This window comes from Protomyctophum bolini (genome assembly GCF_963924005.1).
Source record: "Protomyctophum bolini genome assembly, chromosome: 18".
NCBI lineage: Eukaryota > Metazoa > Chordata > Actinopteri > Myctophiformes > Myctophidae > Protomyctophum > Protomyctophum bolini.
In genome coordinates, this window is record NC_137879.1 from 6,343,093 (window position 1) to 6,366,412 (window position 23,320).

General features: G+C 45.5%; 1 protein-coding gene across 8 annotated transcripts in view; it reads left to right on the forward strand.

Moving 5' to 3' along the window:
* Positions 1 to 14,515, forward strand: part of ppm1bb (protein phosphatase, Mg2+/Mn2+ dependent, 1Bb) — a 31,479-nt gene extending 16,964 nt beyond the window's left edge. The window contains exons 3-7 of one of the 8 annotated variants that reach the window (XR_013965777.1): positions 4,504 to 4,621; positions 5,316 to 5,427; positions 6,238 to 6,295; positions 14,104 to 14,379; positions 14,425 to 14,515. Coding sequence is in view for 6 of the 8 variants with exons in the window: in XM_080789203.1 (XP_080645329.1) it covers positions 4,504 to 4,621; positions 5,316 to 5,427; positions 6,238 to 6,295; positions 8,792 to 9,307 (804 nt within the window). In the remaining 2 variants the exon portion in view is untranslated. Of the gene's footprint in view, positions 1 to 4,503; positions 4,622 to 5,315; positions 5,428 to 6,237; positions 6,296 to 7,328; positions 7,415 to 8,791; positions 11,329 to 14,103 lie in introns of those variants that run through there. The other 7 variants (XR_013965778.1, XM_080789204.1, XM_080789206.1 and 4 more) reach the window with 7 other exon arrangements.
* The last annotated feature ends 8,805 nt before the right edge of the window (positions 14,516 to 23,320 follow it).

The following is a 23,320-nucleotide window of genomic DNA, read 5'->3' on the forward strand; positions in this document are numbered from 1 at the left end:
GTGACACTTGTTGGTGAACAAACGCTATTTTCGTGCTTGGACCCAGGGACCCAGGGATACAGCCAAACAAACAAAAAAAAAGCCAAAAAGAGAAATTGTAGTACAGTATGCCTATCTTGATTTGGGATCAAGGGAAAAATGTCCGAAGTGTTCTTGAAAGAAGGGTTCATTATTGGGTCTCAGACTGCTCAAATGGCTTTTAGATTTTTGGGAAAAGACATCAGTAAATGGGGTGGTCGGAAATTGCGGTCGAAAGTGCACATTTAATGGCTGTAGTGCATTAGTGCAGAATAGATGTCTTAAGGAAAAACAGAAGAGCAACTCTACTCAGGTGACTGAGAATGTCAATGCAGGATGTGATTAGACCGTCGTCAGCAAGAATGCTCCATCGACGTCACTCCACGGAGATGGATATTACGGGCTGGGCACGTTATGAAAGTTCTGCGGTGCAAAAATCCATAGACACTGGTCTATAAGAGCAGTTGTTGTTTTTGTCGTCTAAAACTAACAAACTAAATTGAAACGAAATGAAAACTACGCTATTATGACTAAAACTATGCTAAATGTAGTGACAATTTCGTCAACGGATAGAAACTAGACTAAAATGTTAGGAAGGGACTATAGTGGACAAGAGATCCAGTATAAGTCATTTTACACTTGCATGCTGAAAATAGCCGATGGCGTTGTGTGAGCGGGAGTGTTGTGACTAGACTTAACACTAAAACATTCCAGGTGACTAGAATGACTAAACTATGACTAAAATAGAAATGTGCTGCCAAAAACAACACTGCTATAGAGAGATGCAAGTGGGGGGAAAGTGACATGGGTCTCATAATCTCCATGCTTGGCCGATTGCATGGACCACCGTACACCAAGAGATTATTGTACAGGCCTGAATTATTGACTCCTGCTGCAAAGGGGTCCAGTGGCCAGTGGTGGAAAGTAACTAAGTATATTTACTTAACCATTTAGACCTGAGGACGATTCTACAAATGCCTTCTTCTAAATCATGACAGTTTTCAGAATAACCCTACGTTAAACACAATGTACTCTAAAAAGATGGCTGTGTTGAAACCATTGTACATTTTTCAGTCATGAGTCAGTCAGTGGATCAACACCAGCAGATAGCATGGCCTAAATCATCACTGTGTTTTGTCATGTCCAGAGTCTCAACACAACCATCTATCATGATATTTTACAGCACTGTGTGCTTTTCAGTATGTTGACAAGCTTCATGGAGATGCTAATTTTCCTTTCCAGCTCGATTTGACACCGGCCCACAGTGCCAAAACTACTAGTAACTGGTGTACTGACCATGGTATTACTGTGATAAAACTACTAGTAACTGGTGTGTACTGACCATGGTATTACTGTGATAAAACTACTAGTAACTGGTGTACTGACCATGGTATTACTGTGCTTAACTGACCAGCCAACAGGCCTGACCTGAACCCCACAGAGAATCTAGGTTGTATTGTCAAGAGGAAGGCGTGAGACATGAGACTGAACAATACGAATTAATTTATGGCCGTTATCAAAGCAAACCGGGGCTTCCATAACACCTCAACAGTGCCACAGGCTGATCACCTCCATGCCACGCCCCATTGATGAAATAATGTGTTCAAAAGTAGCCCAGACCAAGTAGTAACTGCACACATTAATATACTTTTCAGATGGTCGACATTTCTCGTTTAATGTTTTAGTGGTCTCGTAAAATATTCTAATTCACTGAGATAGGATTTTTTGATTTTCATGAGCTGTACGCCATCAATCATCAATATTAAAACGATAAAAGGCGTGAATTATTTCAGTCGTTGTGTAATGAATCTAAAATATATGAAAGTTTATTTATTTTTATTACATTATGGCAAATAATGAAACTTTTTCAGATTATTCTAATTGGTTGGGATGGACCTGTAGATCTCAAACCCAGTTGAACACCAATAGGAGGTTTTGGACCAATGTGTTACCATCATCACAAACGGGAGATGAGGGAATATGTTCCGTTAGAATGGTGTTCCGTTCCTCCAGGAGAGTTCCAGAAACGTGTATTATCTATACGATATATACATGTATGATTATTATTTAGCTGAGATTATTGTGTCAAATATGATTGCGATTTTAACAACCTTGTTTTATTCTTAAAACGCCATGCCACATTTGAATCTTGGGGGTGGAACGTTGAGCAATAATAGCTGATCTACAAGGTCACACAACATGTCGCGACGCAAAGCATTGTGCAATGTAGATCTGCTATTTTTGTGCATCGATTTGTGTGAAGAGTGAAATAAGACTGCTCTTTACAAGTCTGTTTTCATCAAGTATAGAGGGATTCAAGTGGTATTAAAACCGTCTTGCTGCCAGCATTAAATCACACATTGCCAAGGTTTTATCGCACGTAACACTTATTTTGAAGAGCCAAATATCCGTAACCGGTCAAGACACAGTGTGTGGTGTCTTGACCGGTTGTTGTTCTCTCGCTCGGTGCAGAAACAACCCGACCACGAGCATCACAGCGCCTCCTGCTGTCGGCCGTTGAAAAACCTTGTTTTCACCAGAAACGACATTCATTGCGCTGATTTGGAGATGCAGGCATTTTGAACACGGACCATTGAATGCAAGTGACTGCGCGCGCATCTTCAAAATGGCCGCGGCCACTGTCTCACTTGTACTGTTGTGCTAACGAACGGTGGCTAACGATACGATCGGATCAAAACATGGATTAAATAATATAAACCCCTGGATAACGTAGCTATGTTTCTGGCAGGCTAGACGATACATGTAACACCGTTTTCTACAGTTGTGGCGGTCTGCGTGCTACATTTGTAGCAGGGTGAATTGACAAGACGGCAATTTCACGATAAATTGAAATCTCCGCCATACCATTATTGTGATTAATATTCTTTCTTCTCACGGTTAACTAAAGATTATCGTCCCTTCCCCTACATTGTGGTCCTGTCGGTGTTTATGTGTTGTTCCTCTCTCCGGTCCCATCCTCCAGGGGAGCAGGGACAACATGAGCGTGGTGCTGGTGTGTTTATGTGTTGTTCTCTCTCCTCTCCGGTCCCATCCTCCAGGGGAGCAGGGACAACATGAGCGTGGTGCTGGTGTGTTTATGTGTTGTTCTCTCTCCTCTCCGGTCCCATCCTCCAGGGGAGCAGGGACAACATGAGCGTGGTGCTGGTGTGTTTATGTGTTGTTCTCTCTCCTCTCCGGTCCCATCCTCCAGGGGAGCAGGGACAACATGAGCGTGGTGCTGGTGTGTTTATGTGTTGTTCTTCTCTCTCGGTCCCATCCTCCAGGGGAGCAGGGACAACATGAGCGTGGTGCTGGTGTGTTAATGTGTTGTTCTTCTCTCTCGGTCCCATCCTCCAGGGGAGCAGGGACAACATGAGCGTGGTGCTGGTGTGTTTATGTGTTGTTCTCTCTCCTCTCCGGTCCCATCCTCCAGGGGAGCAGGGACAACATGAGCGTGGTGCTGGTGTGTTTATGTTGTTGTTGTTGTTCTCTCTCCGGTCCCATCCTCCAGGGGAGCAGGGACAACATGAGCGTGGTGCTGGTGTGTTTATGTGTTGTTCTTCTCTCTCGGTCCCATCCTCCAGGGGAGCAGGGACAACATGAGCGTGGTGCTGGTGTGTTTATGTGTTGTTCTCTCTCCTCTCCGGTCCCATCCTCCAGGGGAGCAGGGACAACATGAGCGTGGTGCTGGTGTGTTTATGTTGTTGTTGTTGTTCTCTCTCCGGTCCCATCCTCCAGGGGAGCAGGGACAACATGAGCGTGGTGCTGGTGTGTTTATGTGTTGTTCTCTCTCCTCTCCGGTCCCATCCTCCAGGGGAGCAGGGACAACATGAGCGTGGTGCTGGTGTGTTTATGTTGTTGTTGTTCTCTCTCCGGTCCCATCCTCCAGGGGAGCAGGGACAACATGAGCGTGGTGCTGGTGTGTTTATGTGTTGTTCTCTCTCCTCTCCGGTCCCATCCTCCAGGGGAGCAGGGACAACATGAGCGTGGTGCTGGTGTGTTTATGTTGTTGTTGTTCTCTCTCCGGTCCCATCCTCCAGGGGAGCAGGGACAACATGAGCGTGGTGCTGGTGTGTTTATGTGTTGTTCTCTCTCCTCTCCGGTCCCATCCTCTAGGGGAGCAGGGACAACATGAGCGTGGTGCTGGTGTGTTTATGTGTTGTTCTCTCTCCTCTCCGGTCCCATCCTCCAGGGGAGCAGGGACAACATGAGCGTGGTGCTGGTGTGTTAATGTGTTGTTCTCTCTCCGGTCCCATCCTCCAGGGGAGCAGGGACAACATGAGCGTGGTGCTGGTGTGTTTATGTTGTTGTTGTTCTCTCTCCGGTCCCATCCTCCAGGGGAGCAGGGACAACATGAGCGTGGTGCTGGTGTGTTAATGTGTTGTTCTCTCTCCTCTCCAGTCCCATCCTCCAGGGGAGCAGGGACAACATGAGCGTGGTGCTGGTGTGTTTATGTGTTGTTCTCTCTCCGGTCCCATCCTCCAGGGGAGCAGGGACAACATGAGCGTGGTGCTGGTGTGTTTACCCGGAGCTCCCAAGGTCTCCGAGGAGGCCGTGAGGAAAGAAGAGGAGCTGGATAAGTTCATAGAGACTCGGGTTGAAGGTAAGGACACACCCATCTTACTGTTGTAGCAAAAAAAGCCGATCTACAAGCTCAAAACACGTCGCAGTGCAACGCGTTTGGGGCTTATTGATCAGCTATTTTTGCTATATTTGAATTGAAATCCTGAATACTTTTTTTTTGTTGCTATTTTTGAATTGGAATCCTGAAAAGTAACCTTTTTATTTACTTTCAAATGCATTTAGTTATATGTTAACTTTATGAACCAAATACAAATACATTGGACATAAAAAAAATGTCTAACATTCTAATACTAGTAATTAGCTGAAATCAATAACTTCTGAAATCAATAATTCAGCTAACTAGAATTCTGTTATATTAACCTGAGGGACGCATTAAGTGATGGTGGGGTGTGTTTTTATTTTATTACAAATTTCCAATTTGGTTCCATGTGTACGTCCACAGAATGACAGACCCGTAAGGGGCCATTCGGAAACCTTTTTGAGAACCACTGTCCTACATAACGCTGGTATCAGATGGATACTCTGTATCAAACGTTATGGGCCTTCAGAAATCGGTATCTGGGGAAGGGATTTATTTTTCTATCGGGTACATCTCTAGATCAGCTGAGGCTGAATATGAACTTGACTTCGTTGATCTCCAATAGACTTAACGTTTGGGCGTGCGTGCATGTGCGTGTGCGTGCGTGTGTGTGCGTGCGTGTGCGTGCGTGCAGAGCTGCTTCAGAGCGGTGGGGAGGACGGAGTCCCTGACCTGGTGACTGTCGTGAGGAGCATTGCCACTGAGAACATCCCCAACCTCCCGCCCGGTGGAGGCCTGGCCAGCAAGTAAGGAACACAGCATGGAAACTTACATGTTCCCACTAAACACACACACACACACACACACACACACACAGACACACACACGATAAGATAAAAAACATTGATCCACCTATTCCATTATTTCAGTGTCTGATATACAGTATGCAGTACTTAGTTTAGACCGTTTTTGGTTTAGACTAGTCATTGGTTAGACCAGTCATTAGTCCTACAACTACAACCTATCTCAAACCCTCACCCTAAACCTAACCTCCCACGGGGGCAGCACACCTAAACTTAACCTTAACCCATGTCTAACCAATGACTAGTCTAAACTAAGTATGCACCCCCAGGCCAGTACTCTATTCCACGTGTTCCATTGGGGGGTTTACTCGAGTAAAAATCCAGTTTTCTTTTCTTGGATTAAAAAAAAATATATATATATATTTCAAAGGTTTTTTTCCCCCCGTTTTTTTTAATGTAAAATAAATGTATACATTATAAAACGAACGAATATAAGAAATGCCATGAATTTAAAACCAATGATTAATTCTTGCCCTGATGAAGACCTTGTTGATCGAAACATGTTCCTCATTCTTTTTTAACAAAGTGCCCGGATCCTTCTCTTTTTATCTATGTCTTGATCCCGTTTTTGATCCGTAGTGTGAGCACCTTTTTTTATCATTATCACGTTTTGCTATCTCCGTTGAGCACCTGGTTATAGTTCCTCTTTTTCAATGATTTAAGAAGTATAGTGGAAGAATATGTAGGACAAATATGTGTCCAAAAAGTGACCAGGTGTGTGTGTGTGTGTGTGTGTGGTTCGTGTGTTCACAGACGAAGCGTGATAGAGGCCGTGTACAACAAGCTGAACCCTCACAGAGAAGAGGAAGGGGTGAGTTTTTCACTATTCTTTCTTTCTCAACTCTTCACTCCATATCACGTGGGGGGGGGGGGGGGGAACACTCCTTTTTGTGTGTCTGTGTCTGTGTGTCGGTCGGTGTGTGTGTCTGTGCGTCGGTCGGTGTGTGTGTCTGTCTGTGTGTCGGTAGGTGTGCGTGTGTGAATACATACGCTTGGATCTAAGTGTGGGCAAAGATCAAGGATAGGCAAATGGACAGCAGTTTAAGAATTTCACATTGCTGACTTATTTGGTTTGCAAACCTCAGTCAGAACCCTCAACAGAACCTCAGTCAGAACCCTCAACAGACGGCCTCCGTCGCATCGTCAGTTATGGAATAGAAGTTCTAGCAGTTAACTTAGCCTATTATTGCCCATCGGATTTATTTGGTAGTTTCCATGATATCCCTTGGAGACTTGGAGATCAGATGTAATATTCCGACTATCTGGGGTAGGAGAATTATGTTTTTGGACAAGCCAGACTCTGCGTGGCTGTTGGTCCAAAATTCCAAATGATATTGTAAAAATGTGCCCTAAGGGCCTCTGAATTATCTGGTTATCTGCAAATGGGGCTGGCTTTGTCTAGTCTTACTCTAAATCTCCACAATCAGAATTTAGCAGAGTTAAGCTGTTCTTAACCCATTTTGACCTGAGAACGTCAGTGGTTCTCAAGCATTTTTATGTCAAGTACCCTAAAAAATTATCTGTAATTGGCGACCGACCCCCATCTGAAAATGTGATGTTCCAGAGACCCCCCAGAAGCAAAGATTTGACTTAAAACGTTTGCTCTGAAAGTATATATATATTCATAAGATTTGCACTACATTTTCACGATTTTTCAAAAATAGCTAAAGTATCACGTAATGCTTGAAACACCAAATGGGGTTCCTGCCCAGAATGGGTTAACCTGCTGGCGCCAATCATCCATTGTATTAGGAATAATATCTACAGAACTAGAACTGCAATATATCTTCTTCCGGTTTCCACCTGTCTTCACATAATGGGTCTGCTTGCTCTGTGTCTCATAGGAGCTGAAATCTCCTCGGAAAAACGGAAAGCCTGACGAAACGATTCAGATTCCGAAGGCCCCGATTCGATGATAAATCGATCACTGATGCATCTCTCAATTCCAATACCCCCCCCCACCGCACTGTATGACTAATAAACAAAACTGCATTTTAATGATCGTTATTTGATAATAAAAACAAACGACAAAGAGATGTGTCACTGTCAATGTCATTTTTGACATTTGTGATCGATTCATAATCGTTGTAGAGGATGACCTTTTATAAGTGCATTTTGCTCAGACACTGACGTAAAATTCTCCATTCATTGTCAATGGGAATTTTAATGTTTGTGTAGGACGAAAATCTACACTAATAGCTGAATATAGGAGGTGCTCGCGCTCCTCAGAAATAATGAACAAAATACTATACCCTCAAATGTTTTGTTGGAGAGTAGTTCAGGCAGTGTCTGACTGAAAAAACTACTCTTTTTAAGGCACTGATGTACTGTTGGCCTACATCATGTTACATGTACAGTCAGATGCCATTGTCAATTTTTTTGAAAACTACAAATGTCTTCCAAATTGTTTTTTTTTTTTTTTTTTTTTTTTATGATCCGCACTTGAACTGTATACAAATAAACATACATTCAATTATTATTAAGTAACAAAATGTTCACCAAGAAAAAACACGGACAACAACAAATATGTATGAATATGAAAATAAAAATAGGATAGAAGAGAACATAAAAAAATGCATAAATAAAATAGTTTTACACGACCAATAATGCAGCATCATCTACCGTATGTATATTAAAATGACAGCGAACTATCAAAAAGGTATTGCGTGTGTGTGTGTGTGTGTGTGTGTGTGTGTGAGAGAGAAGACCATGGACTTGGTGTTTTCACTGGACTGTGGGGCTGCTGACTGCTGTTGACACCACTTTGTCTGTTAAAATGTAAAGTGCAGGTCACTGGGGGTTCTGGCTCACTGGGTTGGAGGTAGACTGTGTGCTGTACTCTACTGTGGGCTGTGTACGTATACGGGGATGTGGGCTGTGTACGTACGGGGATGTGGGCCGTGTACGGGGATGTGAGAACACTGTCGCACCACGTTGTATGAGGCTAGATAAATGTGATCACTGTGACTGTGTGTGTGTGTGTGTGTGTGTGTGTACGCTTGCACTCTTCAATAGAATAGGTTGATGTCTGCTTTTGTTAGCGGTGTGAGAAAGTGAGCGTTGTGGTTGATTTATACTATGTTGCGTGCTTTTGTCGCGAGCTGAAAATGTCAGATCCACAAGCTCACCGTGGGGGTTCCCAGAGCAGAATGAAACGATCGTGGGCTTATAGATCGGCTATTTTCGGAGCGTTTCGACACCCAGGGCGCGCAACTGAGTGTAAATCACCCCATTCTTAGCTGTTAGCGATGCGGGTGTGACCGTGACCAGTGCCTGCAGAGTCTGACCCTGGCATGTTCGACCCCAGGGTGTGGGGGAAAGAACTGGCGGAGCGCAGAGTAAGGAGAAAGGCTCAACGAGAGCGGTGCTTCTGGAGGCCCTGCGCCAGATCCACGTTGGCCAAGCAGGCCAGGACGCCCGGTCCCCGTTGGCCTACGGACAGGACGCCAGGTCCCCGTTGGCCTACGCGCTGGCCAACATGGCCCGGCGGCCGGAGGGGAGCGCCGCCGCCAACGACGAAGACCGCGATGTGGAGGAGGAGGAGGAGGGGACGCCGTTCGCCGACGCCGCGGACCACAGCTGCCGGAGCGCCGTCTGCTGCTCCGAGGACCGGGAGCCGCCGCAGCCCCCCGCCAACGCCGCCGCCTCCCCTCCTCCTCCTCCCTCCTCCTCTCCCCCCTCCTCGCCCACAACACCCCTCCCCTCCTCCGCCACTGCAGAGCCGGAGCCCAAGCCCAGCCATGACGACACGCCCCCCACCACCACCACCGCCACCCCGGAGCTCCTTGACCACCAGCCCGACCCCTCTGCCTCCGACCCCTGACCCTCGTTATAAAGCCCCTCCTGACCTCAGCCCTGCTGCTGCAGTCGGACACACTGTGACCCCCTTGTCCTTTTTTTTTGCTCTGAGCAGCTTGTCAGCTTGCTCACCACGCAGAACTAGAACACATAGAGGTTTTGCTGCTGGCTTGTTTATCATCTCCCTCCGTATGGGTCTGGTGACAGCTACGACGACGGCAACCATTCCGTTTCTGTTAACAATACGTTGAGCGGCGCTTCTATCTGTTAAAGTACTGCATCCTCATCCCCCTCCCCTCCTTCCTCCCACACACTCCTTCCCCTCCAGACTGTAATAGGGAAAAAAGACTAACATTTTCATCAACCTGCCGGATTATCCCAGCCATTTTCTCCACCCTGACCAGGCCCCAAATCCCCCCCCAACTCCAGTCCCCAAAACTATGCTTTGTTAACAACCTGGTAGACTGAAACAGTAAAAAAAGCGCACAGGCTATAACAGTTATTGTCTTTGCTGGTGTTGATTTGCCATCCTGTCTCCATCCCCCCCCCCTCCCAGCACAGAGAGAAGAGCAAACTGTAGCCGTTTAACATCCCAGTGCCCTGCATGGCCTCCAAACCTACAGCAACTTAACTGTGTGTGTGTGTGTGTGTGTGTGTGTGTGCGCGTGTGTGTGTGTATGTGTCGTGAAGAGGCTCCTCCTGGCTGACTAACGCCGGCTTGTCGATATGCTCAACAATCTCATGCTGTATAATCCAACCTTATTATTGAGGACACACAGTGGAGTCAGAGTCTGTCAGTGCAGTTCCTATACAGAGAGGGAGTGTCAGGGGGATAGGATGCTAGGATATTCACTTTTAAGTTGCAGTTAAAGTGGCCTGTCGTTCGACCACTCGCCTCCTTCTGTTCTCAGTAAAACCTGAACCGGAGATGGCTCTGTACTGTACTCGCCGCACTCTTTCTCTCCATTCTACACCAAAATGTCTTTGGGTTATTTGCGGCGAATGTACCCTAAATCAGTGGTTCACTCGCACACAACCACCGACTTAAAACCAATTGAACCCAGCGGATCTAACGCACCGTTGGTTTGTTTTGAGCTTGTAAATCGGCTATTTTTGCCCCGACGCGCCCGCCCGAAACACCGGTGTGTAGATGGAATAATACAGTCCCAAGTACAGTTGTAACTCAGGTCGGGTACTCTTCAGACTAGACGGTTCAAGTGGTTCAATAACTTCCTCATACACTCCCAACATTGTCCTTATACTGTGCATAGGAGCCTTAACAGCAAGCCAAAGAAAGACACATTTACGTCCTGCAGTCAGATTCCAGGACGCCGCGGCGGGGGTCCACTAAATATGTAGTGAGTTCAGCGCAAACGCCTTGAAATTTATGTTTTTTTTTTCGGGGGGGGGGAGGGGGGAGACCATTAACAGAATGTAATCTGTGTGGGAAAGAAACGCATACAACGGAACGGCTTGAATGTTTCCTGTGCAAAATGCATGCATGCGACATGCGTGGTTGAGTTGGTTGTCTGGTCCCTTTGCATCCTCAACAACAAAGCGTTGAAGGAGAGCCCCGAGTGGTCCATAAAGGTACAGGTCAAGTTCATGTCCACGAGACAGAATGTATACACGTCCAGGTGAAATCCTTGCCATCTCCCCTGTACCTAGTTTCATATTCCCCAACCCCAGACCGCTTGTGATTGGAACCAACTGGTGAAATTGAAAATAAAGATTTTGTGTGTCTGTGTGTGTAGAGGTAGTTCTGTTGGCTGCCCTGTACATCGGGCAAAGCATGGCCTGCAGCTGTTTGCATCATCTATCTATGGCGTGTACTGTTCTAGGGGATGTCATGCTAAATGCTGTGTGTGTGTGTGTGTGTGTGTGTGTGTGTGTGTGTGTGTGTGTGCGCGTGTGTGTGCGTGTGCAAGTTCTGTTTGTATGCACATGATTGGGCCATGTCAGTCCCACACATTAAAATGTGAGCTAATGAATGAACAAAATAAAAATAATTTCGGGTCAAATATCATCATCTGCGTATTTGTTGGTGTCCTCAGTTGTCTTTTTCCCTGTGTCCTCCTGACTCAACTGAAATGGAATTAGAAGTTTGCCTGCCCTGGGACCCCAAACTAGTAGAAATGGCAAGGGTAACACTTGAAAGGAAAGGAAAGGTACTATGTTTACCCAGGGTAACTGGACTAAGCTCAAGAACTTGTTTACAGCCCGGCCCTGCTCATAGAACATTTCATGGTTCAATGCCTTGTCCAAGGGCATTTCAGCGGTGGTAATTTTAACGTGCCGGTCCGGGGATACGAACTAGCGACCTTCCGATATACATGTCTATACATTACATACTGGATGGCACATAACTGGTGCGCACGCAGGTGGTCATAATTGTTGCGCGGCAGATCAAGCGAAATGAAGCGCTCTTGCGTACCAACGTTCACTAGCTCTCGGGTCACGTGCTACAAAATGTCTGTCCACATCCTGTAAAAGTAGATTTGGAAATAAAAACTAGTGTTGACTAATCGTTACAAGTGGGCTCTTATTTGGAAGAGGAAGTCTGTTTGGGTTGTAACCAAGCTGCCCATGACAAGTTGTTGAGAGTTTTATAGTAGGCATTATAATGCATAAAGCATTCTATAAGTAGGTCAAGTATAAAATGCATTGTGAGATGCATGTAAACGCTGCATAACAGGAACTAATAATCATAATGATATCATGGTACATTATACAACTTTATGGCACTTTCTATGCATCCCATGTTAATTCACATAGTTATAATGCTTCATAATCACCCTTATGCTGTGTCACTGTTAAAATGCATTGTCATTCGTCACTATTAGTGGTCATTTGTTGCTTTAAACGATTATAGTTATATAGTGGTATAAGCAGATTAAAATGAGTTATAAGTATGTTTTCAATCCATCATAGACGTGGCATGTATTGTAAATTGTTTTCCTGAGGTTTTCCCAAAACAATTTCCAATACATCCCATGTCTAGATGTGTGCATAGTTGTTTCAGCTCAAGTTTGTTTTTGTTGTTTTCAGCACCATCTGGTGGACAAAGTTGCAGGCCGCATGCACAGTACACAGCCTCACTCATTGCAATAGTCCCAACAAGCAATAGTCCCAACAAGATGTGCATTTAGTTTTAATTTTTTTTAATTTAAATTTGAGACAATTCTACAATTTCCACCCATAATAATGACATTCCCCAAATAGGGAGGCCACTTTGAAAGCGTTTTATTTATTTTTTAAATCAATGAGAGTCGTGTTCCAATAAAGATCACATCCCTAATCAAACACAGATTACCATATGGTCATCTTTTTCTTTTGTGATCCATGGCCTGTGTGGTGCCGTCTCTCCCATGTGTTGACTCTCAGTGCATTCCTGTGGTGTCCTTACTTTGAGTGCTCATGTCCCTCGTTTCCTGTGTGTGTGTGTGTGTGTGTGTGTGTGTGTGTGTCTGTACTTAGAGGGACAGGACTGTCCCATTGAGCCGCGGATAACACGGCAGCATCTGGAGTTCATAGCATCAGTCTAGACTTGTTTAACCATCGGTGTGGGGAAGGTCTATAACTGTAAACGTCGCCCCCCCCCCCCCCCCCCCCCCCAGGCCGCGCTGTCGGCCTAAATTCTTTTGCGTTTTTTCCCCAGCCCGGCGACTGTCACGGTCGCTCGACTGTCAAAATCGGTTTGGTTACGTTGTGCGAAGGGGGTCTAAATCGTGGTTGGTGGAGACCTTCCTAAACGGGCTGCCTTAATTTGGCTCATAAACTGGGTCCAGATTAGAACCCTCTGGGTTCCTTGAGAGGGTTCCAAATGAACCCTTAACAGGTCTGTAACTCTTAAGGGTCCAGTCGCTGTGCTAGACACATGCACGCTGTTGGCTTTTTTTTTGCATGAATTGTCAACTGAAGTGGAGGAGGTTTCTCTCTCTCTCTCTCTCCCCTGTGGCTGTGTTTCTCTCTGCCTGTTGGTCTGTGTTTCTCTCTGCCTGTCGGTCTGTCTCTCTCTCTCTCCCCCCGTGGCTGTGTTTCTCTCTGCCTGTTGGTCTGTCGCATGTCATTCTGCACAAGGTGAGTCATCATTGCTGCTGCTGTCGCTGCTGCTGTTCTGGTTGTTTTCTGCTGATGATGCAGTGATTCTCCACCTTTTTTTTAATTCCAGGGATTCCCCCTGGGATCTATGGTGTCCTCGGTGTGCTCGGTGTGCTCAGTGTCCTCGGTGTCCTCGGTGTCCTTGGTGTGCTCAGTGTCCTCGGTGTGCTCAGTGTCCTCGGTGTCCTCGGTGTCCTTGGTGTGCTCAGTGTCCTCGGTGTCCTCTTTTAAAAATCCCTTCTGAAAACACAAGCTGTATGTCTTCTAAAGTGTTTTTCCCTAAAGGATATGTGCTTGTGTCCGTCCGCACCCCTGATCGGTTAACTTGTTTTGTCGGCTGACTATAAATGCTGTTTTGGATTGGATGTTATTTCTTTGTTCTTTTTTTATTTATTTTTTACTGATGTTTGCCGTTTTTAACATGTCTTAAAGCACTTTATATAACTATGTTTGGAAAAGCGCTATCACCTTCGTCTTCATTTTGGGTCCCCTTTCTCTCTCTCTCTCTCCCCATCTTACTGTCCCACCTCTCCCTTTGCCTTGTTTGGGGTCCTCTCTCTCTCTCTCTCTCTCTCTCTCTCTCTCTCTCTCTCTCTCTCTCTCATATAATGTCTCTCTAATGTCATAACGATTAGCAACCCTAACAACAAATCTCTCTCTCTCTCTTCCTCTTTCACTTTGTACGCCTCCCTCCCCTTCTCTCCCCCTCCCCCTCCTCAGAACGCTGGCGACCTGGAGGACCCCTGGTAGCCCACGGCAACGACCCCCGGTCCCTCAAAAACCCCCCACACCCCCCCAACCCCTCGTCTCCTCCCGTGATTGGTGCAGCCACGCAAGATGGGAGGAGCGTCTCCATTTTTTTTGGGCCATGCCTCCTCCTCCTCCTCCTCCCACCAACACCACCACTGATAGAGAGAGAGAGAGAGAGATCGAGAGAGGGGACATGCTTTGTGTGTGTGTGTGTGTGTGTGTGTGTGTGTGTGTGTGTGTGTGTGTGTGTGTGTGTGTGTGTGTGTGTGTGTGTTTGTGAGCGTGCGTGAGGCGTGTGTGTGCGACGGCGGGATGATAATGTTGATGACTTACGACGACGAGTACACCTACATACACGCGCGGCTTTAAAACGTGGAGGAACTGTCTTTTTTTTTTAAGGGTGGGGGGGGGGGCGGGGGAGGTAGGGGGGTGGGGGAATAATACGTCGAGATTTTGAAACGAACTTGCAGCTTATAGTCGTTGCTATAACGGTAGAGATGATTGATTTTTACCAATGGAGAATGAGCTGTTTTTTCTTTCATTATTATTTTCATAGTTTTTTTTTGTTTTTATTTGGATGTTGTTGATGACGCCGAAATCACCTGACTCTCTCTCACACAAGGACATGAGGACCTATAACTGCGTGCGTTGTATGAGTGTGTGTAAGCGTCTGTGTGTGTACGTGTGTGTGTGTACGTGCGCGTGTGTACGTGCGCGTGTGTGCGTGCTTGAGCGAGTGACGGAAGAGACAGAAGCCGACAGAAGACCGGACAGAAGGTTTTGGACAACAGAGACTCGTTGTCTTATTCTTTATGCTCGTGGACTTTTTTTTGCGCTCTCTGATTTCCCTTTGACGCCTGCCTGACAACCCCCCACCCCCCACCCAAATAACCCCCCCATCCCACCCACATTACATACAACACACACACACACACACACACACACACACACACACACACACACACACACAGAGTTCCAGACACCAAAACCCCTGGCGCCTGTTGTGCACGGTTGTGATTTGCCACACTCTAGGGGGGGGGGGGGGGGGGTGGACCGCAAGGACTTTTGGGTTCTACATGTTTAGACGGCACGGTTTCTCTCAGCGCACCCCCCCCTCTGCCCCCCAGCCCCCCCCCCCCTCCTCCCTGTGGGACCCTTTAACTCGTAGAGTGTACCTACAGAAGCCGGCCGGGTCCATTTGGTTCCGTTTGTTGTATACACTCTCTGAGTTACAGGCCCGTGAGGCTCCACTTTGGGGGACCCTCTAGAACGCCCTCAGAAAGCCTGTCTCTTCTCACTTCAGCGCCACACGGACTGAATTCTAACAGCCGATTGGTTGAGACTTAACAGACCCCCCCCCACCACCAGACTCTCTCTCTCTCTTCTGGGACTCTGATTGGCTCCTGATGGTCTTTTTTTTTTTTTTTTAATGACAAAAAGAGAAATAATAATCTGATTCAAATCTTTTTGCCTTTTCTTTCTTTCTTTCTTTTATTGTTTTTTCCGGCTTGCGGACGGACGGACAGACGATGGCGATGATGTTGTGATGAACAGAGGACAAACCCAGGGGGTGTGTGTGTGTGTGTTGGGGGGGTTGGGGGGGGGGGGGGGTAGAGGGGGCAGGAGCCTGATTGTGGGGGCCTGATTCATCACGAGATTTATTTTTTTGTGTTCCTCTCTCACCATCCCGATGGGACCTGGTACAGTATGTGACTTGATGTCTCGTTAAAAGGGGGGGTCTTTCTTTTTTTATCATTATTATTATTGGCTGCTTACCACAGTTAAAAGTGTGAGAGAATGAATCCCACCCCCCCCCCTCTTAAACCACCTCAGCCCTTTTTCGAAAAGCAGCGAAACTAGTACAGCTGATCGTGTGGAAAAGTTTTGGCCAAATGGGGACGAAGGGTTGACGCCAGGTTGAACACACACACACACACACACACACACCCTGTGCTGGTATAGTGGTATATGGACCTGTGCCTCTCTCACCTGCTCACCTGGTCCCCCCACACCCCCCTTATTTCCCTCTCTGCCGCAGAACCCCCCACCTCTGTTTTGACTTCGTGTTTCCCTGGTCTCAGACTGCATTGGTAATGTTTGTATTTGCTGTTGTTTGATTGCACTCACATTTGATTACAGAAAGCGTCTATATATGAAAATAAAATACCTGCCAAGGACCAGTGGTCCCCAGCGTCTTTCACTTCCTTCTGCCGTCGTCGATGCATGGATGGATGGATGTCGGTACAGTAAGACTGTCAATACTGCAATTTAGAAATACTGTTACAGGTCAGCGTTTAACTCATTTGTTTTTTCAGAATTCCATGTCGTTCGTACACCACATCTCCAGTAGCTAAAGAGTGCAAGGGTTGAGCCTCGAAAATAGCGGATCTACAAGCTCTCAACGCGTCGCACTGCGACACGTTGAGAGCTTGTAGATCTGCTATTTTCACAGTTTTCGTCAAAGTGCCCTCTTACGGGATTTCAGCCCCTGCCTCTCTAACACTCTGCTACAAGTAATAGTCCGGGAATTCAAAATGAGCTTGAGTAAAAGTACAAACGTATTTGGTATACATGTATATCTGCTATTTATTTTTATGGTTACCGTGCAAGCAGTGGACAACCTGTCCATCCATGGGCGTTAATGATCTCCCCCCTCTCTACACTGTACAGTTCACTGTGGCCCCAGCAACCTTCCCCGTGTTTCTTCACTAGTCCGATCCAGAGGAACACAGTTTGCCGGCCACTGCTTACAGAGCTGACAATGAGGTTATTATCTTCCCTTCTTCTCTGGAGTCCTGCCTCAAAGCAGACCAGAGGTAGTAGAAAACTGTCGTTCCCTGATGTCATCGCTATAGGGTCTGGCGTGGCATAGTGAAATCCATTATCTCGACTGCGGTCGAAAAATTATGTTGCCCCATTTAAACACATGATTCATAAGCCCCCCCAAACATTTATCCAGGGTATATGTCTCGTGCAACCAGTGTTCATTAATTTTTACAGCTAATTCTGTTTTAAGTCTTATACTCTTTTGAACACACACATTTAGTTTGTAGTACTATTTAGTCATCTGAAATTGTTTAGTCTTATAGTCTACTAAATTAACACTGCCCACAAGTCATTCTAAAACGTGACTATATAGTGCATACAGTACATGGGCCACATGCGGCCCCCACCTTCACTTAACGTGGCTCTCAGATTAACCCATTCTGACCTGAGATCAGATTCATACGAGGTTTCCACTGGACACACACTGGTCTGATTAACCCATTCTGACCTGAGATCTGAGAAATGTCAGTCGTTCTTCGATTATTTTCAAAAATAGCAGACCTACAAGCTCATAGCGCGCCACTCGGTGGCGCGCTATGAGCTTGTAGATCTGCTATTTTTCAATAGCTAAAGCATAACATGATGCTAAACACCAAAATGGGTTCCCAGTCAGAATGGGTTAATTTCGGAATACTGATATGTTATTGATATCAGCCGTTACAATTCCAGATATACTTAGTCTAAATTAGTAGCTTGCTGAGTAGTATTACAAATCTTTTTTTATGACCAATATATTTGTATTTATAGTTAAAATTACTTTCGATCTACAAGTTCAAAACGCGTCTCGATGCGAAGCGTTTTGAACTTGTAGATTGGCTATTTTTGCTACGACATGCATGCAATGTGGCCCCTCTGGAGTGAGTATGGAAATATAATGGCCCCCTCTGGAGTGAGTATGGAAATATAATGGCCCCCTCTGGAGTGAGTATGGAAATATAATGGCCCCCTCTGGAGTGAGTATGGAAATATAATGGCCCCCTCTGGAGTGAGTATGGAAATATAATGGCCCCCTCTGGAGTGAGTATGGAAATATAATGGCCCTCTCCATCGTCAAAGTTGCCCAACCCTGATATAGACTCCAGGCTTGCCCATCCACCCCAGGGGCGTCGTCATGGGATATATGGCAATTGCCACCCCCTTGTGTTCACATTTAACCTTAAATTCAGTTATTTCAATGTATAATTTGTCCCCTATAAGTTGTTTTAGGAGATTCACCTGATTTCATCGTATCTACAGTACATGTGATGTGACACGTGTTATAATTTAGATAATCCTTTTATTGTATGCAACCATTATTCATGTTTTTACCGCTTTCAAACGTGGCAGCATCCCGATTTTGGGAACGTCATTATCTAGGCGAACATTTTCAAACATTTTCTCTTTTCGCCCCCAAAAATAACTGAAAATAGTTGATCTACAAGCTCCCAGCGTGACGCTTGGCAATGCTTTGAGAGCTTGTAGATCCACAGTTTTTTAGCTATTTTAGAAATGGGGCTATGGTCATTAATTTTTTTTGCCACCCCCTTTTTCTTTCTGTAATTACACCTCTGCATCCGCCCGCCCCTGCATGTGGGCTTGAATGTAATTATGGGCCGAAGGTCATCCCCCCCCTCCCCGCACCCGGTCTAATCTGCCACTCTTATCATAATTTGATCATAATCTCTTATCACAATAACATGGTATCTTAAAGGTGTTCTCAATCTGAGAGTGGGATTATGGGATTGCAGAGCGTGATGTGGGTGCAGAGCGAACCCAGGAATATATATATATTGCTCCAAATGTCTGCGGGGGGTAAAAGTCTCAATTAATTTGATGATCCAAATACGCCCCCCACCACCACCACCACCACCACACACACACACATCATCATCATCACCCCCTAATTGTTGGTGTCGTCCTCACATACAAAATGTGTTTGCCGTCACCGTTTAACTCAGCAAAACCAGATGCAGGTGGACTGAAGAAGTTAAAGAAGAAATCCCCCAGTCGATTCTTCTTATTCGGTCGGTCTGTCTGTCTGTCTGTCTCTCTCCTCTTCATATTTTCACTCTCCTGTCCCAGTTCCCAAACTCGCACGCACACACGTTACAAATGTATTGGCAACAGATTTAAACTTAAATCCGTTAGACTTGAATGTTTGTTTAGGGTAGTTATATGATGTAATTATTTTTTTTACAAGCCAAGTCTATGTAATGTTTGTTTAGGTAGTAAATTACAACGTAAGACCCTCGCTTCAAACAAGTGTGATTTTTCTTTTTACACCAAATCTCTTCACAGTGAATATGCTGTCTACAAGCTGAAGTTGAACATGTTGTTTTTGAAGTTGAAGATTTTATAACGGTATTCCCTGTGTGTGTGTGTGTGTGTGTGTGTGCAAACGACTTGTCTGTCTTCAAACGCACACTTTCACCTCTCGTCTGTGACAACAACCAACCAGCCTCTGTCGGTATACAGTAAACACCAGCACTTGATGCGCGCCACGCATACAGTAGTACCAACGCAGAGGACCAACCGAGCACGCTGGCAGTGGCAGACCTTTCTCCATCATGACGACAATATCATCCTTTCAATAAAGGATGTCCTCTGACACTGTAGGAACTTTTGTGTGAGAAGGTATACATGCAGAGAAAGTATTTACCGTCAACGGTGTCGGTAGAATGTGTGTTGTTGTTATATCAGCACAACCCTCGGGGTTTCTGGACAAAGATGTTCTTGTATCTGTAGTTGGATGTCAGTCACAGGTCAGCTCCTATACAACCACAGAGGTCAGAGCCTATAGGAAGCTAAGAGCTTGTTGTGCCCGTCTTCGCTGCATGTCTCTTCATCTCTCTCTCTCTCTCACTTCCACATCTGTCTCTCGTCTTTCCCTTTTTTTCCTTCGAGTCTTCGTCTCCCATGCTTCCACCCACTCTTGTCTTTTCAGAGCAAAGGATTCTTTACTGAGAGTGACGGCTACAACCTTGGGCAGACGCAGCGATGTATATGTGAGGTGCTGGGGGTGGCGGAGGTGAGACGTTTACAGTCAGTATTGTGTTGCTTATGAAATTAAATGGAATGGGGGGTCTTGTACGTTTCACACAAGGTTCTCTCTCACGTTGATTCTAGGTAAGAGGTCCGCGGATGAAATACAATATGCTGATGGCCTCGAACTGTGGGTGTGTGTGTGTGTGTGTGTGTGGGGTGCCTGCTGTCCTCCTGTGTGTTAGTGACTGTGTGTGTGTGTGTGTGTGTGTGTGTGTGTGTGTGTGTGTGCATGTCCCTTAGCATAGTGTGTGTGGCAGCATATGATTCTGAGTGGAGTAATTTAGCAGATGAGCCGGGAGGCCATTGTTAGGGGGGGGATAATCCAGCATGGCTCTCGCTGCTCAGATAGGTTAACACGCAGCGGATTAGGCCGGATTACCCCCAACCCACACCAGACAGGACACCCCACCACAACCTCCGCCCTGACCTTCCTCCTGACCACCCCCTCACCCCCCCGCCCAGGCTCCCCGCATTTAGCACATCCATCTAACCTCTTCTTCAACCCCAATCGTTCATCGTTGTCTACTCTGTCCTATACCGTCCTTCATCATTATCATCTGTCCTAGTTTTCTGTTCATGTTCTCTGAGCAGCCAGCCACTGCTCTCAGTACTCTCTCTTTCCTAGCCCTCAGGCCCGGACACTAGTCTGTCACGCACCACGAATACTCCCATCTAAACATGGCTCACAATGGGCCACGGGGCGTTTAGCTGCACGGCACGTTGTGAGCTTTTTAGATCAGCGGTTTTTGACAGACACTCCCCGACCCGCGCAAACTAAATATAACCCAGGGCTTCTGCCTTTGTTCCCCTCATCCATCTCCATCTCTCTATACCTCTGTCTGACATCTCTCCATCTCTACCTCTGTCTGACATCCCTCCCTTTGTATGTTTTCTTGTCGGCCTCCCTTCATTGACCCGCATGTATCCCGTCCCCAGTCCTTGCTTCTGTCTTTCTTTCTTTTTTCTTTCTTTCTTTCTTTCTTTCCTTCTTGGATTTGTTCTCTTCTTTCCGTCTTTTCCTCTGGCTTCAGTCTGACTCCTATTACATTTCAGACCCCCCCTCCCCCCCCAGTCTGCTGCGAAAGCATATTTGTGTTATTCGATCATTTTGTATCCCCCATTAGTTGCTACCGAGAGAGCAGCAGTATCGCCACAGGACAACGTGCGCGTGCGTGTGTGTGTGTGTTAAGGGGGGGTTCCAGCTGTTTGTATTTTCCAGCTGTTTGTATTTTTTGCCTGTCAGTGTATTAGTTTGTCACCGGGTGGTGTTTATCTAAAAGCTCCAGAACAGAACAGGGCTATGTGTGACTCTGACACAACAACTGGATAATGATGTAAACACTGCCTGGACGACATCATAGCCTCATGCTGTGCTAGAACCATGAGGTCATAATGCTGCACATGGACCAGCTGGGCCACCAATTAAGCAGCATTATTAGTTTAATTGTTCCGACCCTACTATTAAAAACGTTGTTTTTTTATTATGCACTGACTGGTGCAGGTGGCCTTTGTGTTGTTGTTGACCCCCTTTTTTATCATTAAATCCATACAGTAGCCTATATTCCATTTTTAGATTAATTTAATTTAATTTAGATTAATTAAATTAACATAAAAAATCCTCTTATCTGTTGTACAGTTAATAAACACCACCACCACCACCAAGGAAAGACAAAAGAAACACAACAATATAACTGAAAACGTCCATCAAACCGTTTTGTTTAGTCTTGGCCATCATTAAAGGAGAATTCCATGCTAGAAGGCTTTCTTATACCTTTATTTGTAGTTGTTACATTCCCCACCAAAGAGGTCCAGGTGTTATTTCGTGCAAAAGCGCATTATTGGCTATTTCCTCTACCATAAGCCCTCAATGATTTGAATTGAATTGCACTGAATTGAAGGGGGCATTTGGGGTGTTGTGCTAATTCGCTTATTTCCATTGCTCAAAAATCATTTTATTTTGTATATATATCCTCTCTTCATAATGTAAATAGTATCCCAAGCGGCACACTTTACTATTCATTTCGATGGAAATACGTGAATTAGCACAAAAACCCAACCCCCATTGAGGGCTTATTTAAGGGGAAATAGGGGAAACTTGATGAATTTCACTGCCTGAAAAGTCACTAGCAGTGGTATTGAATGTTTCAAGTGAAAGCCTTGTTTATGCCTGTGTTGTGTGTCTGTTACCAGTGTGTCTGTAACCACCAGTGCGTGCACTTTAGAAGTGAGGGATTTAAGAAGTTCTCCTTTAACATAGCTGTCTCTAGTGCTCAGAACCACTTCTCTCTACTCGTCTACAGTTGCTAATGGACATTCTTGTGCAGAAATGGACACACGTAATACTGTATTGTGGAATTTTAAGTTCCTTTCCTTCTCCTATCACTTGAGACATAATTTCTTATTTCTGTATTTCACGGTCCTCAAGTACTGTAACTGTTTACTTCTACCCCACTATACATCCTAGAGGCAAACAATAAATATTGCACTTTTAACTCAATTATTTGAAACTTACTATACTTCATATTTGTATTATTATTAAAATTCCTACATGAACCACTTCTTCAGCCCTATATGCATACTTCGGCAAATTGAAAATAGCAGATCTACAAGCTCCCTATAGGACAACATACAACATATTTTCAGATGGGGGTCGGCGGCCAATTAGGCCTACATATATTTTCGGGGGTCCTTGACATGAAGATGTTTGAGAACGACTGACATAAAAACATGGGGTTTTTCAGAAAACCGTCAGGATTCAGAAGGCATTTGGCTCAACTGGTAGCTTCTACAGGAAGGCCACTCGATAAGCCCCTTTGGGGGTTTTTTCTTTGGCACTTCCAGCACATCATGTATGTAACTAATATTGTTTCTTATTGAAATATTTGCTTTCTGTATTTATTTTATTTTACCATATTGTTGTTATTCATAATGTGCAAATAAACTAAACTATAGAATCTTTGTGTGTTTCCCCAAACACTTCCCAGGCAGGCAGGCGGTATCATCATGCAGGTGGTCTGACAAAACCCACCAATAATACGGCAGGATTAAGCAGGAGTATCGGGTTTCACTGTCCAATCAGTGTCTTGGATTAGTTGCTCCGGTACCGCGTTCCCCCGACTACCTGTCCCTCTCAGATGTCTACGAGAGAGAGAGAGGGAGACCCTCGGTGACCACACACACACACACACACACACACACACACACACACACAGTCACACACACACACACACACACACACACACACACACACACACACTGTAATACAATGCCACATCCATCTGTCCGCCGCGTACAATGTACAGATTTCCTGAATTGTCCACAGTGTGTTTGTTTTGAT